The following is a 16,237-nucleotide window of genomic DNA, read 5'->3' as shown; positions in this document are numbered from 1 at the left end:
TTAGAGTTGGTAGAGGTAACTACGACTTAAGCTGTGATATGTTAGACTACCGTTCTCTGAGACCTGCTTACCTACAACTTGGGTGTACCTTCGTGTTGCAAAACTGAATTTGCTCTGCTGTGGATAAGCTGAGTATATGCAGAGCCAGGCATGTAAGTGATAGGAAATGTGCTTTCCCCCCCCCCCTTTTTTTTTCTTTTAGAGGTTTTTCATAAGCTACTCAGTTTCCTTGAGGTTTTAGCAACTTTCTTTTCTATGTTAATGCCTGAGACAAAGTGAAGAAAGAATCTACTGCTGTGGTTAATCAAGGAGAGGATTTTCTTTTTAACTGATGATCAAAGAATCTGAAAAACAGACTTGCCTTTTCTTTGATGTGTTTACCTTCAGAGAGCATGTATTGATAGAAAGTAGGTTTAGGGGATGAGAGAGCCTCACCTGGCTTATGCTATTTAATAACATTAGCATTGGATTCTCCTTGATTTAATCACTATTTCTTGAAATAATAACAACACTGCTTAATGACTAGTTCTCATGGCCAATTGCTGCAGATAGTACTTACTTAGATATTATTTATTACTTAGATATGTAGTTTCTCTGTCTTTATTCCTGGTCTTAGTCATGCATATTGTTTAATGGAACTTGGTAAAGCAGCAGAGGGTTAGTTTTATATGGTTTTGTGTTTAATTTCTTCTGTTCTCTTAGCTTTTTTGATTTTGGTTTTGTATTCTGCTTTTTTCTGTTTCTGATTACTACTTTGTTAAAGGGGATTCTGCTGCTTCTTTAAATTGTTTGGTTAAAATGCTTGCTTTCTTCTACCATATTGTTTAGGGTGAGTGATGAAAAAGACGCTCGAGGTTATCTTCAAGCCCTGGCCTCCAAAATGACAGAAGAACTAGAGGCCCTGAGGAACTCCAGTTTGGGTGCAAGAGCAACTGTAAGACTCCAACTCCATCTATCAGAAATTTTTTGGTTTGAAAAAACAGTAATTTGATAGTTTCAGTTCCAGTAATAACCTGTCTGTAGAGTCTGTGTTACTCAAAAGTTAAATTTCCTTCCCTTCTGAATAACTGAATACCAAATTTATTATCAACTAATTAAACAAGTCAAGTGATTTTTATCTGTGATTTTGTTTAGGTAGCTACTTTAAAGTCTTATATAAATTTGTTGAAAGGATAGCTATGCTTTGCGTCATGGAAACCTTGAAATCTTTTACTTTGACAAAATGTGAACACTCTTGCATGAGTCTACATAACTGTCATTTGAATGAACGAACATCAAAAATAGAATTTAAAGTCTCTTTGCTTTGGAGACTGACAKCATAAGACATCTTGCTTTTTATTACTTGAGTTTAAAAATTATAACAGTAATAATACTCTCTGGGATTTTTCAGAGTGCTTTGGAATTGATGAACTCTTATGTTGAGAACAAAATAGACTGAAGAACATAATTGCTGAAGTGGATTATACTCTTCATTTGCTGCCTTCTTTCCCTTTGCTCTTTTTTCTTCCTCTTTTTATTCTTTATTAGGACATGCCCTGGAAGATGCGTCGCTTTGCAAAACTAGATATGTCAGCAAGGTTGGAACTACAGTCAGCTCTCGATGCTGAAATCCGAGCCAAACAGGCTATTCAAGATGAGTTGAATAAAGTCAAAGCTTCCTGTATCTCTACAGAGTGGTAAGACTAAATTGTTCTAAATGGTTATTGACTGTGATACTTTCCAGGGAGAGTCATCAAACTACAATTCTAACTATCTTGTCTGTCAAAAATAGATAATGAATGATATGTCAGTTTCTTATATCCAAATGTGAAAAAAAGACCATATCTCTTTTTATTGTATGATCAGCTGAACACTTGCTGTGAAAATTTGGAATCTGGAAGATCTGGAAGACTTTCAGGGGACACTTATCTTTAATAATATAATCCCTCCTAGTTGTTGTAACAAGTTCAAATACAAGCAGAGTTTGTTTTTATATCTTACAACATATTCTTTTCTAGTCTATTGATAGCTGCACTGGGTTAGCTGATAGAAATCAATTATTGCATACTGATTTGCACATGTGCCTGTGGAAGATTATGAATTCTTTTATTCCTGAGTAGAGTAAATGGCTGAAGCAGGGGATTAGAAACAAGAAATTTCATTTTTATGTCTCTAGCTTCAATCCAGCTCAGGTCAGCAGTGCCCCAGAGTTATTACTAAGATTTCCTTAGTTTGGCACCCTATGAAAACAGATTAAGTGGCATGAATCCTCTTTGTAGCACCCACCATTGAAACTAGCTCCTGTTGTTTCCTTTGCTAGTTTTGACAGAAAAATCAAAGACAGGACATGTGCTTTTCTATGCCTACAAGAGAATCCTTCAAATTAGGGTTCAAGGCATGCTTATGAATAAGCTTGCACTGCTGCTAACCAGTACATGTTCTGCTGAAAAAGAAAGGCATGAATTTCTTTGGCTGGTATTCTATTTCCTTTTACATGCTCTTAACTCTATTTATGAAGCAAAGAGGTTTTAATAGCTAAAATGCAAAAAGATCATCAAATACAAAATACATACTGGTTGCATACTTCCCATGATATGTGAAAATTTGAATTAAAATTAAGCATGGCAAAATTGCCATGAGAAGAAAATTGGTCCTTCAGTATACTGTAATAATAGTTACATTTCCAAATTGTGAATCTCATTGAGTTGGAGATGCAGTGTTAGTCCTTTGAGTTGGTGCAGATCGAAGTAGGCACTCAGGTTGAAGTAGGACTTCTGAACCTCCTCTTAGATTCACACCCCTTCTGTTCTCTTACAGCTTTCTCTAAAAAATGATTTTTACAGTAACATGCCTGTCATATTGCACAGTATCTAAGCACATAGATGGACAATACAAGGGGAGGAAAGGGCCCCTAGCAGAGAAGGAATAGGATGTGAGATAGGAATTTCAAATACAAGCAAAATGATGAATTTCTCCTCTTAGTTGTATTTGAGGAGCACTGACTTGTTTTGCAGCTTTGGGAAATCAGTTGGACAGAGCTGAGGTTCAAGGATGTTACCTGTAAAATGGGAATACCTTGTCCGCCTTATGTTGCTGTTTTTCAGGCCAGAAGACATGGTGTTGGGCAACAGTGTAGATCCTCTAAGAATAGAATAAGTAGTGTTTGCTTTGATAGGCAAAGAGGACTAGTACTGTGGAAATGCATAGTAGTCGTACTTGTCTGCTGTGAATCAGGAAGCACAGAAACGACTAACTGGAATAACTGAGAAGAAAAATAGTTCAACATAATCTATTAGTCTCACAGACACTGTGAATTAACAAATTAAAACATCTGGTTTTAAGTTTAAAAATACATGTGGTCTTTTTTTCTCATTCCCAGGATACAGGTTCACACAGTTACCTATAAATTAGAGTCATGAGCCTACCTAAAGGGTAAACAGAGGCAGTTAATTACTCATTCTATTTTTTAAGATACCATACTAAACAGCTCCTAACAGATTTCTAAATTCATTCTTGCATTTGATGATGTCTTGCTTCATTTGACTTGCAACTTGCTGGGCATTGATTTTAACTGAGCAGTAGTCCAAGTAACAAGCAGAGATGGACAAAAAAGACTTGTATCACAGGTTCTCAGTATTTACATAGGGTTTTTGTTTGTATTCTTTTGAAGTAAATTGCAAGAATCTGAGAAGAAGAACATGGAACTGTTGACAGATATTGAAAGACTGAAAAAGGAGACAGAAGAGCTTAGATCAGAAAAGGGTATGGCAACTGATATCCAAGTAAATAAGAACATATTTCACATTGGTGGGTACATCTTATCAATTATCAATTAAGTGTGCCATCTTGCAAGTGAAGTACAGGATATATGATACCAAGAGAATTTGGCATTCAAAGTGTGAGCACAAGTATTGCATGGTAAGATGTACCCACAGCAGTTGTTTTTGCACTTCTAATAAGTACTTATAATATTCTTCAGTTTTGTTGATATACTTGAACCAGTAAGATATTATCTGGGTTGAAATTGCATTGTTGCCTTATTTTTATTTGGCCTATGTATAGTGATTGACTGGAAAAATGTTAGAAATATAGGAGAATTTATATATWTTTTTTCTCTCTGTGATGGGAATACTAATCAATGTGTTCTTCATTTATCAACGTTTGGGCCTGTCTATGCTGGGAGAAAACAGCTATGGAGGCACTCATAGCATTCACAGGTTTCTGGAATGGCTTTACTGATTGGCTTTGTGACCACTTAGTGAACAGTGTGGTCGTGTTTGCTTTGTTGTAGATGTCTAAGAATATATCCTAGAGTTTCTAGTGCATCTGTCCAACAGTATTTAGCATTGTTGCTGAGAGGAGACTTTTTGGTAATTTTGAAATTAAAAAATCTTTGAGAGATGATTAATGATTTGGCTGATTCTTTTCAGTTCCCATGATAGCTGTAATATTTGTATCCTACAATTCACAAGGGAAGAAGTCATTTTTCAGGCCAAACTGAATTACCTAACTTTCTGTAGGGAAACTGAACTCCGAAGTTGCAAAACTCTGGCAACAATTGCTGCATAGGGATGTAAAATATTGTTCAGCCTTTACAACCTCATGCAATGTCAATCAATAAGGTATTGCAATTAAGATTCGTATGCTGTATATAGGTCTCTGATTGCTGGTTGACTGGTAAAAGAATATAAGCCTTTACAGAATATTCAGAAATGACTGGTGCTGATTAGCTAATAAAATTTAGGGAATTGCTGTTAGTTTGTCTTGATGCTTAGCACTGGTATCAGCATTATACTTATTTGAGTTCTTGGAGAGGAACTCTTGGTAGCATTTCCCTGATAATGATACTTTGTCATGTTTAGCTTTCATTTATAGATTCTTGAACTGTCTTAAATGTTATGCATGGTTACAATCTGTTAAGTATTTGTAATTAATGTTTTACCATGTGTTTTTTTCAGTGTTAAAACCTTATTGTTTTTGTGGAAATAGAGATAAAGATTTAATCATTTCTTAACAAAAAAAAGATTCAAGGAAAGGTTAATTATTATGCTTTTGTCAAAAGTAAATGAATACAGTTCTACTGGAATTTTCTAAATATTTTGATAGAAACATACCTTAATCCAAAATCCTTATTGTTTTTGGACTAGATTGTTTCTTGTAAGTAGAAATATATTAATGTTTGAACGATGAACCATATACAGGATTCAAATGCAGTCAATGTATGGTGGCAGAGTAACTTCTTATATATGGAAATTAATTTCTAGGAAGGGACTATTTAGATTAGTACATGCATCCTTTGCTCCTGATAAATATGCACCAGAAAACTAGCAGGATGGTGAAAAAACACAAAAAACGATTCTGTAAAATAGAGAGTAATTTGAGAATGAGTTTTTGTCTTCTAGTAGGTTTTCAATGTATTTATATTTTTAAAAGGAAAGGGTTCTTTATAATTTTTCATTTCATTGACTGTGGGTTTTATTTAGAGCAAGCGGGTGACTTTGCCAGTTAGAGCAAGATACTGAAATTTTTTTAAAGAACAGATGAGCTGTGACTGTATCAGTCTTTTGAGCTGCAAACATTCCTACAGGCTCTGGTCATCATAGGTATATGTAATACATCCATATTGTTCAGGAAGCTAGGCTTTATATGCATGTGTGATTAAATACACCCACACTGGGACTTGAATTATGCCAAAAAAGAGAGATCAGACAAAACACGTTCAAATAATGCTCGAGTTACGCCAGCCCCTGTGGCCTTGGAGGATGCAGGGTTCCCGTTCTGCTCGCTGGCTGCAAACCAGTCTTTGGTGTAGCACGGCAGAGGCGTTTGAAGCTTTAACCAGGACTCTATTATTCTTACACATTTGAAAGTGAGTGGTAGCAAATCTCCTGCTATTAGCTTTTCATAAATGTTGTAAAAGACTGAATGATTGCTGTTCTAAATTTGGTTAAAATTAAACAATATTGCATTTAAGCAATCCACTGTCAGGATAAGCCAGGACCAGTTTATAACAGGCAGTGAGGGACCTTCTGAAAACAATTAACTGCCAGAAAGTATCTCCTTGATGACTGAAGTTTACTACTGTTTCATAAGAGGTTTGTAAAGTGGAACATAGAGAAAATAAAAGCATCACATTTGCATTACACGCATCCTAGTTTGGAAGAGGTTAATTGGACACACGCTACTTGCTTAGTGGGTATATATATTAAAAAAAAAAAAAAACTTTTATTCTGGAAAACAGACCAAATGTGACAGCTCATTAAAAAATAATGGCTCAGGTGAATACCCAAAGCCTGATTCAGCACGGCAAAGGTCCTCCATGAAAAGGTCATTTTTCTGTAGCTTAAAAACTTGCTGCTGTTTTCTAGGTGTAAAGCACCAAGACTCACAGAATTCTTTCTTGGCATTTTTGAATGCGCCTACCTCTGCTCTGGATCAATTTGAAGTAAGTGTACAGCTGTTTGAATTTCTCTGCTAGTGAACGGAACTTTGACTCTTGCTGTTACATGCAGATTATGTGCATAATTGCTTAGAGTTTGCTACTATATTTTAATCACACTTTCCATCTATATTTGTGTATAATGATACGTGAGAATTGTTATTTACAGCRTTGGGTCTCTTCTCTTGAATACTAGTAATCACAGTGAATTCTCTTTAAAATCTTGTATACAGAATTTCTCCCAATTTCATAACAAATATATGAAGCAGAGGTATTCAAATGGCCTTACTCTTTGTTCACAAAAATGCTAGGTAACGCAGATACTTGTTTAGTAAAAATGAGAGAAGAAGTGTAAATAATCCTTGAATGTATTCCGTAAGTCATTGGTACTCTGTATTTATTAAGTTTTTTCATCATTTATTCATTTTGCACAAAGATTTATTAAGTCCAGGTAATTACTGTTCGTTTCCTCTCCACAGATCCTATACAATTAAAAAAATAGAACTGTTTAATTCTTCTGTCACTTTTAGACAAAATACCAATTTAGGTAGAAAAGCAGGAAGATAAAAATTAAAATTAAGCTACACATTTTTCATATCTTCTCCTTTTAATAAAAAGTAAGCAATGCATAATTTTTCTCTTACAAAAGCAACTGGGATGAAATACTGGTTGTATTCAAATTGTTTACAAAAGTCAGACTGAATTCAGTGGGGATAAGACATCACCTTTACAGTTATACATTAGCCTAAAACTTGGCCCTGTTTGTTTGTTTGTTTGTTTTTGGGGGGTGGTTATACAAGTTCATCATATGGAATTATGAAAAAACATAATCCCTCGTGTTATTAATCTTCCAAAATTTACTTTCTTTTCATTGCATATTCACTAAATTAATTATTCTCTGATGAAATCTTCAAAACTAATACCATTTTTTCATTTGCTTTTTAATGATTTCTGTTACAAGTTATTTTTAAAATCCTGTTGGAATGTAGGAATAATATTTTATTGAGTGAAGGCTGAAAAAGCATTTGGTTTTATGTGTATTTGGTTTTATGTGTAACACTTAATTGTCCCTGGTAGAGGCAATTAACAAAATTTTCTCAGAGGTAACTGTTACTGGTACTAGTTATTTACAGTTCTTTATTTTTGCACTTTTGTTTTTACTGAACAGTTTTTTTCATCCATCTCTTTCTCTCCTCTTTTTTTCTTCTTTTTTTTTTTTTTACTGTTGTTTTCATTAAAATAGGATTCCTTTTCTTCCTCTTCATCCTCATTGATTGATTTTATGGATGACGTAAGTCTTCGGCTTTCAAACCAGTAAATCCCTCAATAAAAGAGATCAGTTGATTGATCTGGGCTATTCAAACAGTAATGCAGTCAACTTAAAATTTCTGTAATGGCAGTGAAGAACAGAGAATATTTCTGTAATAGCATATTTACATATATCTGTATAGATAGATGTGCAGTTTTAAAATAAATGTTTTTCTTTTGGTGCAGATGAAGAATTCTTAATTGCAAAAGGTTTTCTCTAATGTGGAGAAGCTGCTTTGGGCCTTATCTACTGATGTGGCCTCTAGAAAATCACTGGCATGTTTATTTTATTTATTCTGTTACTTCATGTTATTACTTTAGTTGCTACTTCATTAGTTGTTTCCAGAAGTTTTCTGGTCACTTCAGTGACCATGTTTTCTTTGCATACAGTTGATTTCTGTGTGCTCAAATAAAATATTGTTTCTTTTTTTATATATATCACATGTATCGTTGTAATCTCAATTATAACTGAAGTGACCTTCCTGATCTCTTTTTATTGCCATTTGAAACACTAATTTTTAATCAGGATGATGCTGAAATATTTACCTGGCTAATTGCATACTAAGGGAATTATGTTAAAAGCTGTAAATTGACTGCATTATATTTCTTCCAGACCCAAGTAGTAGGCACATAAATAATTACAAACACTTTAAAATCCAAATATATACTATGCATCCTTTGTAGAGAACTGTCCATTACAACTCCCTATGTATATTGTGTGTATATGTTTGTGTTTGTATATATGTGTATACACATACACACATATCTATACATATGTATTTAGTAGTGTAGTATGGTCCCAGTTGCATTAAAATGCAGAATAATTAATTTTACTGTAGAAATGTCTGTTGTGAATGATGTGATAAAGCAGGTATAGTGTATGGGCTGTRCAGTAAAGTTTTCTGTGTTGTTAACTTGTTAATAAATAAATAATATTTATATCCCTTACTTGTATTAAAAAAGGGTCTACGTTGCCAGAATATTGTGAATAGTTATTGTGAATAGTTAGATCAGCAAGTTCTTTCCTATAAAGTTGCTTTTAGAAATATGTGTTACTGTCTTCTGAGACCTGTTAAATAGTAATAAACTGCATATGTGGGAGAGTAAGTGCTCATTTTCTATTTGGCAAGGGTAATCTTAGGATGAGAAAGTTTTCTTGTTTGCTATCTAATTAGTTTTGAAAGACAGCAATAAATACAGAATAAAGCACTGCTTTTTTTTTTTTCTCTTTAAGAAGGCAGCATGTTTTTTCACAAACATTTTGACAGCATCCCATTCTTTACCTAGGCAAGTGAAAAATTCTCCATGGCTGGGGTGCAACCTTTAAGACATTCTTCTAGATTTGTCCACCCAGATCAAATCTTTTCAAATGCCTGTCTTTCAAACTTTGATAAAATTCCAGGTATTAACATGTATGTTGTTGCATGTGGATAGCTTATACACACAGAATCAAACCTCGATTATTGGATCTTCAGATTGAGGCCAGCAGGAGGGCTTTTTTTCTTCCTCAGTTTCACTGGACAAGAGCGTGTTTCTGGACCGGACTGGTAGAGGCTAACCTCTCTCGCACAGAGACAAACTGCATAAAGAGAGTTGCAAGATAGGAAGAGCACCTTACAGACAAATAACAGACTTGTTTAGTTACCTATGTTTATTAGAAAGAAAATTAAAGCTGATGTCCCCATTTATAGGTGGAAGGAGGTATATAATTATATTTTTTGCTCAGTCAATTCTGCTTCTTTCATTTATTAGACCATTATTGATTCATTCATAGTTTCATAATACACAGCCTCTGAATTGCCAGAATTAATGGTTATTTATGTTTTAGCTCATTAAGTAGGTTCAATGTCAGTATGTTAGGGAGAACTTAAAAGAAACTAAGGGTCTTTAAAAAAGCAAACAACCCTTCCTACTGAGTGTGACCTCCGTTCTCCGTTCAGTGTCTCTTTTTGACAGTAGTTACCTTGAAGGGCAGTGTTTCTTGTAACATCTCGATGAGAGCTGGATCTGTGCTCAGTCAAGCCTGAGAAGTATGTGGATCCTGCACATTACGGCCAAGGAAGAATTAGGAGTCCTCAGGCTTGTGCAGCGCTGTAATACCGCAGGGGGTTCAGGAAGGCCCCTCCAGGAATCACGAACCCGCAGGAAATATTCCTAACGGCCTATGTGGTTTCTCCAGCCTCTCTGCTCGATTCTGAAGTGGCAGAGGGAGGCTAAAATAAGATGCAGTGCCCTTAGGTAGCACGCTTTGCAAGGTCTCTGCAGTCTACATAATACAGATGTGTAAGCAGCACGGAGGTTGGCCCAGTAATTACATTTGAAGTTTCTTAGGGTGGGTAATGCCTTCTGTGTCTGCCATCCAAATAATGTGGTTGTCTATAGCACACTGTGAATTATTGTAGTTAACTCTAATTGTATCAGTGAGAAAATGGTAATTTCACAACTTCTTCTGAAGAGAAATAAAAATAGACATCCAGCTGCCTCTGACGGTAGCCTGCAAATGCTGAGCAAGAGTAGTAGTAGCTCACTGTGCGGATGGCTAACGGTCACTTCTGGTTCCTGCTGTCCCTCATATCCTCAACACAGAGGATATCCTTGGTCAGGTTAGCAGAACCGATGCCTACATTCTCCTAGCTGGGAAAGGCCATGTGTCCAGAAATGATCCTTGTGTCTCCTGCGCACGCAGGAAGGCGCAAAAAGGAGCAGGAGTCAGTTTTGCTGCCCCTTGTTTCTGATTTTGGTGGGGAGGGAGGATACCCCCAATGACTAACATATTCAAGTCTAGATCTTCACAGCTGTTTCTCCTGTGTTTTCCAGGCTGTCTCTCGGTAACATCATTTAGGTGTTAAGTTTCTTATGTCCATGAGGAAATGCCTTATAATGGAAGTGTTGGGTTTTTTGCAAGGCTTAGCCTTGTGTATCTCTCTAGCTATTAGAAACAATCAACTTGTTTTATTTAAAATTGAATTTATGATTATTTGATAACAATAAAATGGAATCCAGTATTCCTCTGACAAAATCATTTTCCCTACTTGTTAGGAAAGATTGTTTTCCCGCTGTTATCAACGCATTATGAATTAAAAATAGCTTTCTTAAATCCTCCAGCACATCTGCCCTAACACACGTTCCCCAGGGGTTTTTGGTAGACTAAACAAATCTGAACTTTGTAAATAACCACAGAATAAATCATGTTCTGAATTCTCGCTATTAAATACTAAACGGAATACTTACTCTCAGTGGTCTGTGGTGAGCGCCCTGACTGTAGTTGTGCATTCATAATTCTCTAAGCTTAGAAATTCTAGTTGTTAATGATATTTTAAATTGAGTATATTGAGAGATATATGTTTAGATTGCCCTCTCCTTCTTGTTCAGAATACAGAGGCTGACTGAAAATTATGCTTAGTTCGTCTAACACAGTCTGCAGTTCACTGTTACTGTCCAGTGTAAAACTACAGACTTTAAAATAACCGTTTCTTTTTCCGATGTTTCTTTCCTCTTGTTGCCCCAGAATATGTTGTTTTCAAGATGCATTTAAAAATGAACGTATACGTGTGTGTCTACAGTGCTACATCTGAAAATATAGCGTGACGAATTCGGAGCAGATGTATGTGTCGGTCTGTTTGGTTTTGTAACATATTCTCCTCCTTTCTCTGTTAAAGCGCTCTCCTTCCCGTATTCCAGCTAACAAAGGCAGACGTGTAAGAGGCTGTCTTACTCTCTGTGGCCCTTTCTTTTTGCCTGTCGTGTACATGCCTTTGTTTAATGTATGGATTGTGTACTTACCTCACTGCATGTCTTGTGCTGCTGCTGCTGCTGCTGCTGTTTGCTGCTGCTGCTGCTGCTGCTGTGCTTCTTGTTGTTTTCCAGCTGTGGGCTGAAAGCTTGAGGAACTTTTGATTTGGTAGTAGTGCTGCGAGCAGAACATCCCAGTAACTAGCGCTGGTGCTTTGGGTACTCCTTCAGGTCCGTATGAGTGCTCCTCGAGTACACGGCTCAGGTGGAAATGGGTGGGGAAGAGGAGCAGGCTTTGGAGGAGGGCCAGTTTGCTCCCCTGCCCTTTGGGAAGGGCACGTGCCAGGGCCACAGGGGTTGCCAGTGCAAGGTGGACGTCTGCCGTTCAGCAGGCGTAACGCGGCAAGGGAGGGAAAGTATCACAGCCCAAGGATAGGTAAATGGGAAGTGGAAAATCGTAGTAAACTGGAGCACCCAAGTGGGTGGGAATATTCATGCGAGGAAAACAGACTTTGACATGTTACAGCATATTAATCCTGTTTTTTTAAAAATCAAGGTGGATTTCTAAACACAGTGTTATGAAAGCTTTATCAGACCAGATATGTTGTGTCCATCTTGAACTCATACTACTACTTTTACTTCTTGTGTGTACATACGGTAATAGGAATAGGAAGGCATAAAAATATATTGAATATGCAATAAATGAACAATAATATCAACTGCTGTAATAACAACATTATCTATGCAGTTAAAAGCACAAATGACTGTCTTCTCAGGCAAGCTTACCGTGACTCCTTAGTTTTGACCACTGTGGTTCCACACAGAAGTTCACCTTTCCTCAAGATGTGTTTAAGCACCGGCCAGCTTGGGCTCAGTCCTACACTGGTGACCTTGTGTAGACCACTAAACACATAGTCCTGTGTAGACCACCACCCAGGTAGTCCTGTGAAAGGCAGCAAAGCTATTACAATTCGATACCAAACATGCTTTTTATAATCCAGTGGATTAGTTTAAAACTAATTTTCATGGTGTTAATATGGTCCACTTAAGCTTTTGGCCATAGTTGAGTTAGGTTGCTTTTGTACTTAATTCTTCTCATTAAAGTAAGGAACCTGAAGACTTACTTCAGTAATACAGCTTAAGGCCCTGCTTCTGCACTAAAGTTGGTTAAATTCCCCTCAAATTCAGTAACGGCGGATCAGATTCTATGTGTTTTGAGGGCTTTTTATGTTCATAAGCAAAATAAAAATACATTTTTTACTAGTTCAGCAGTTGTCTTCTAACCACAAAAGCTTTGTAGCACATTCCAGGAAAGTTCTGTCGTTTATATTATCCTTGTACTAAATTTTTAAAGAGACACCATGAAAGCGTTCTTTGGTATGCAGATGCCACTTTGGAAGGGAAAGCATTCTGAATATCTATCTGGAAACATTTATGAAATGATAGATTAGATTTCTGAATTGAACTTGCAGAAGAAAAGGAAAGTCTGTTTCTTGCTATGAAAAATTCTCCTGCCGTTACTCATTGGGCTTATTTTTCTTAATAACAGTGTTAAGAAGATGTTAGAATTTTTCAAGGTTAAACAATCTTGGAGTGGGCTCCAAGCTACCACATATTTAGATTTGGTTTTTAAAAAAGTTTAAAATAATTGAAACTGTCATATAACTGAGGATTTGTTACTTAAAGGCATCAATGTTTCTAATACTGGATAAAGCTTCCAATTATAATTTGCTTCTGATAAGTCTGAGCACAAAATGTTTGCTCTACTGCTAATTTTTGCCACAATGCTTGAAATACATSATCTACATGTAGAAAACAGGTGTATCCCTTTGGGGGAATTTCTGTTTTCATTACAGAGGATGAAGGCATATTAATATGCCTGAGCTGATTAAGCTGATGAGCTTAATCTCCACCAGCTGATTTTTTTGAAGGCTATGGTAAAACTAGAAGCCATCAAACTTAACTCACTGCTAGTTTAAAAAAAAATCTGCAACTGCACCTGTTCACTACCATGACTGACTTTTTAGAGAACAGGACTGTATATGCATGAATAAGATTGTCTTGGAAATACATTTTTATTCTCCAAAAGCAGTAATGTTTGTGGAATTCTTAGTGTGGTGTCAATGGCAAATGAGGAAGAAATCATTGTAATGTTCAAATGTTTTCTATAAAGGTTGCTGCATATTTTGTTTTGTGGAACACCAAGGTAGCCGAATCCTTAGCAATGGGGCAAACATTGATAGCATTTCAGCAGAAAAGACAGGCATGCAACGGAGCCTCCTGTAGGCCCCCAGCTTTTAGTTTTGTTATTAGCGGAGAAAAACAACCTTGGCTCGCTTTAAAAAGATTTTTTAAAAATCCAAACTAACATGGAAAATGTAGACTTGTAGATGACTTGTAGAAGACTCCTGCTTTTTCTGATTTTCAGATGCATTGACGAAGATTCATCCAAGATGACTTGTTATCCAAAATATACGATTGTACCAATATGCCCTGTTGTTCATTATCGCACGATGTTTGACTTAGTTTTGTTGTATAAAAAGAACCGAGAAAATAGCCCCCTGAATAAACTGTATTCCTAATAAAGTTGGTTTCCCTTTTTATAGTTCAAATGGTGTACAAAACATCAATTCTCTGGGAATATTGTTAACACTAACCTAAGAATATTTGCTTTGCTTTTTCTCCTTATTTTATTATAAATATGATTGTAATGATTTAGCTATATGGGAATTCAATCCTAATAAGTCTCTACTACAGGTGGACAAAATAGTAGTATTTAGAACATATTCAGCCTTTAAAAATGCTGAATTACAAGTCTCTTCATTCAAGCGTTCATCAGGCCCCTGAACTAGCAGCTCTTATGCATGTGCTCACCTCTCAGCAGAAGTCTTGGCGTGTTCATATTTAAGAATTTTCCTTTAGTTTTTGTAGCTTAATTAGGGAATCACTTAGAACAGAATTTTTTTCTCTCAGTTCTCTCTTTAGGAATTCTACAACCTCCATATTTCATTTTGATAAGAGTCAGGAATTCTTTTTTTTAAACGATGTCATTGATTTATTTTTTTGGTTGTTTTTTTTTTCCTCTTGAATTGTTTCCATAGATCGATTCAGTTGAGAACTTTACGTTGTCTAATACTCCATCACGGGATGAAGATATCAAGTCTCACCTCCATTCAAGATCAAGGTCTCCTTCTACAGCTAGTGAGATTGAACCGATTGAGGTACTTGGCGTTGCAAAATTTTTACTTTTTTTTTTTTTTTTTTTTTAAAGGAGTAGCAGTTTGAATCTCATAAAAATTACCTTTGCAAATCCTTTTGTTTAGAGTGAAGCTCATTCCCCTGCAGAGACTATTTAGGACATTGTAAATAGCCTACTGCACTACTGGTGAACTGTATTTTGAGGAATATTAAATTTCCTTTCACATATGTTTAGTTGATTAGGAGCAGGGAATATATGTGGAATCAATTATTAGATACAGTCTCTCTTCATAACTTATCCTTAGTCATGATTATTTAAGAAATATTTGCAAAAAGTTAATGTTATACTGTAGTTTGGTGTAACAGCACATTTCAGAGTGCTATTGAAGAGCAAGTCAATGCAAAATATTAACAAGACTCTGCAACTGTAATAATATATCCCCTTCCAATTAAAATAATATAACTTTCTGATTATTTTATATGGGAGAAGATTCAGTCAAGTGTTGCAGATAATACAAAACTATTTTTGTCGTGTAAGAAATGAATCTCATACACCATTTTGATGAGAAGTAAGATCTGTTTTCTTGAGTCCTTTCCTACGTTAATCAGTGTGGTTTCATTCCTAGTCTGCCTGGGGGTGTGTGGGGTGGGGGCAGGTTGTAGTCTTTTCGTTTTACTCAAGCTGTCTTTGATAATGTGTATTTGAGGTCTTATTGATCCTTTGGGGGTTTTGTTCAGGTTACAGATCATCCTCCCCGTTCAATTCACACACCAACCATGAGGACAGCCTATATTGGATCGGGACTCTCTGCACCAAAGGTACTYGGTCAAGCGTTCCCACATTCTGTATAGAAAGGGGAAAAATACCACGCCAGGGCAACAGCTTCGGGAGAACTGTTTCTCAGAATAATCTTACCAGAGCTGCCTGGAAGAGTAATTTTATATGAAGGCTGGTTGCTCTTCTAAAGTATAACAGCCTCATTCTTACGCTGTGCGGTGTGACAAGTTGGACTAGGCATGCCAGTGCAGTAGCATGCAGGCATTTGATCTTAGGGAAAACACGAGCTTGGACATTAGAAGGAAATAGTTGAGCTAGAACGTGCCGAAAGGAAAAGAGACTTTCTATAAAGAGGCCGTTTTCCAGCATCTGACWGACCAAGCTGCCTCTGTGCTCTGTATACAATAAAACTGTTGGCTCAGATTAGCACAGATGATTATTTTGAGAAAAGGCAAAGAGTAGACCTGAAGTGAAACCATAGATTTGCTGCCTTTTTTTTTTTTTTTCTTCTGTAAGCAGTGCAGAGTGAGCACTACAGCCAACACTACAGCTCTGGGTTGGAAGAAGGAAATCCAGTTTTTCAATCTTCTTGCTTTTTGCTTACATAAATGCTTATTTTTCATCAGTTGTTGAAATTAAGTTGCTGCTGGCTGAATGAGGCAGTGTATGCTAATTCATAGAGGAATTGCATGTATTCAAACAAATGAGGAATAGGACACAAGCTATTAAAGGAAAATTTTTCTCATAAAAGTTTCAGAAGTGTCTCGATGGCTTAGGAATCTGCTGTATATAAAAATTTGATA

The 16,237-nt window shown here is 36.2% G+C and overlaps 1 protein-coding gene across 4 annotated transcripts in view; it reads left to right on the top strand.

Moving 5' to 3' along the window:
* The window catches only part of CDC42BPA (CDC42 binding protein kinase alpha), a 193,056-nt gene that overhangs the window by 142,185 nt on the left and 34,634 nt on the right, over positions 1-16,237 (top strand). For all 4 annotated transcript variants that reach the window (XM_026060426.1, XM_026060425.1, XM_026060428.1 and 1 more), the window contains 6 exons: positions 829-934; positions 1,528-1,676; positions 3,650-3,741; positions 6,348-6,424; positions 14,560-14,679; positions 15,395-15,475. In XM_026060426.1, coding sequence (XP_025916211.1) covers positions 829-934; positions 1,528-1,676; positions 3,650-3,741; positions 6,348-6,424; positions 14,560-14,679; positions 15,395-15,475 — 625 coding nt within the window. The remainder of the gene's footprint in view (positions 1-828; positions 935-1,527; positions 1,677-3,649; positions 3,742-6,347; positions 6,425-14,559; positions 14,680-15,394; positions 15,476-16,237) is intronic.

The sequence above is a fragment of the Apteryx rowi genome, unplaced genomic scaffold, assembly GCF_003343035.1.
Source record: "Apteryx rowi isolate R43461 unplaced genomic scaffold, aptRow1 scaffold_169, whole genome shotgun sequence".
NCBI lineage: Eukaryota > Metazoa > Chordata > Aves > Apterygiformes > Apterygidae > Apteryx > Apteryx rowi.
The sequence above is the reverse complement of the archived record's forward strand: the minus strand, read 5'-3'. Positions and strand labels throughout refer to the sequence as shown.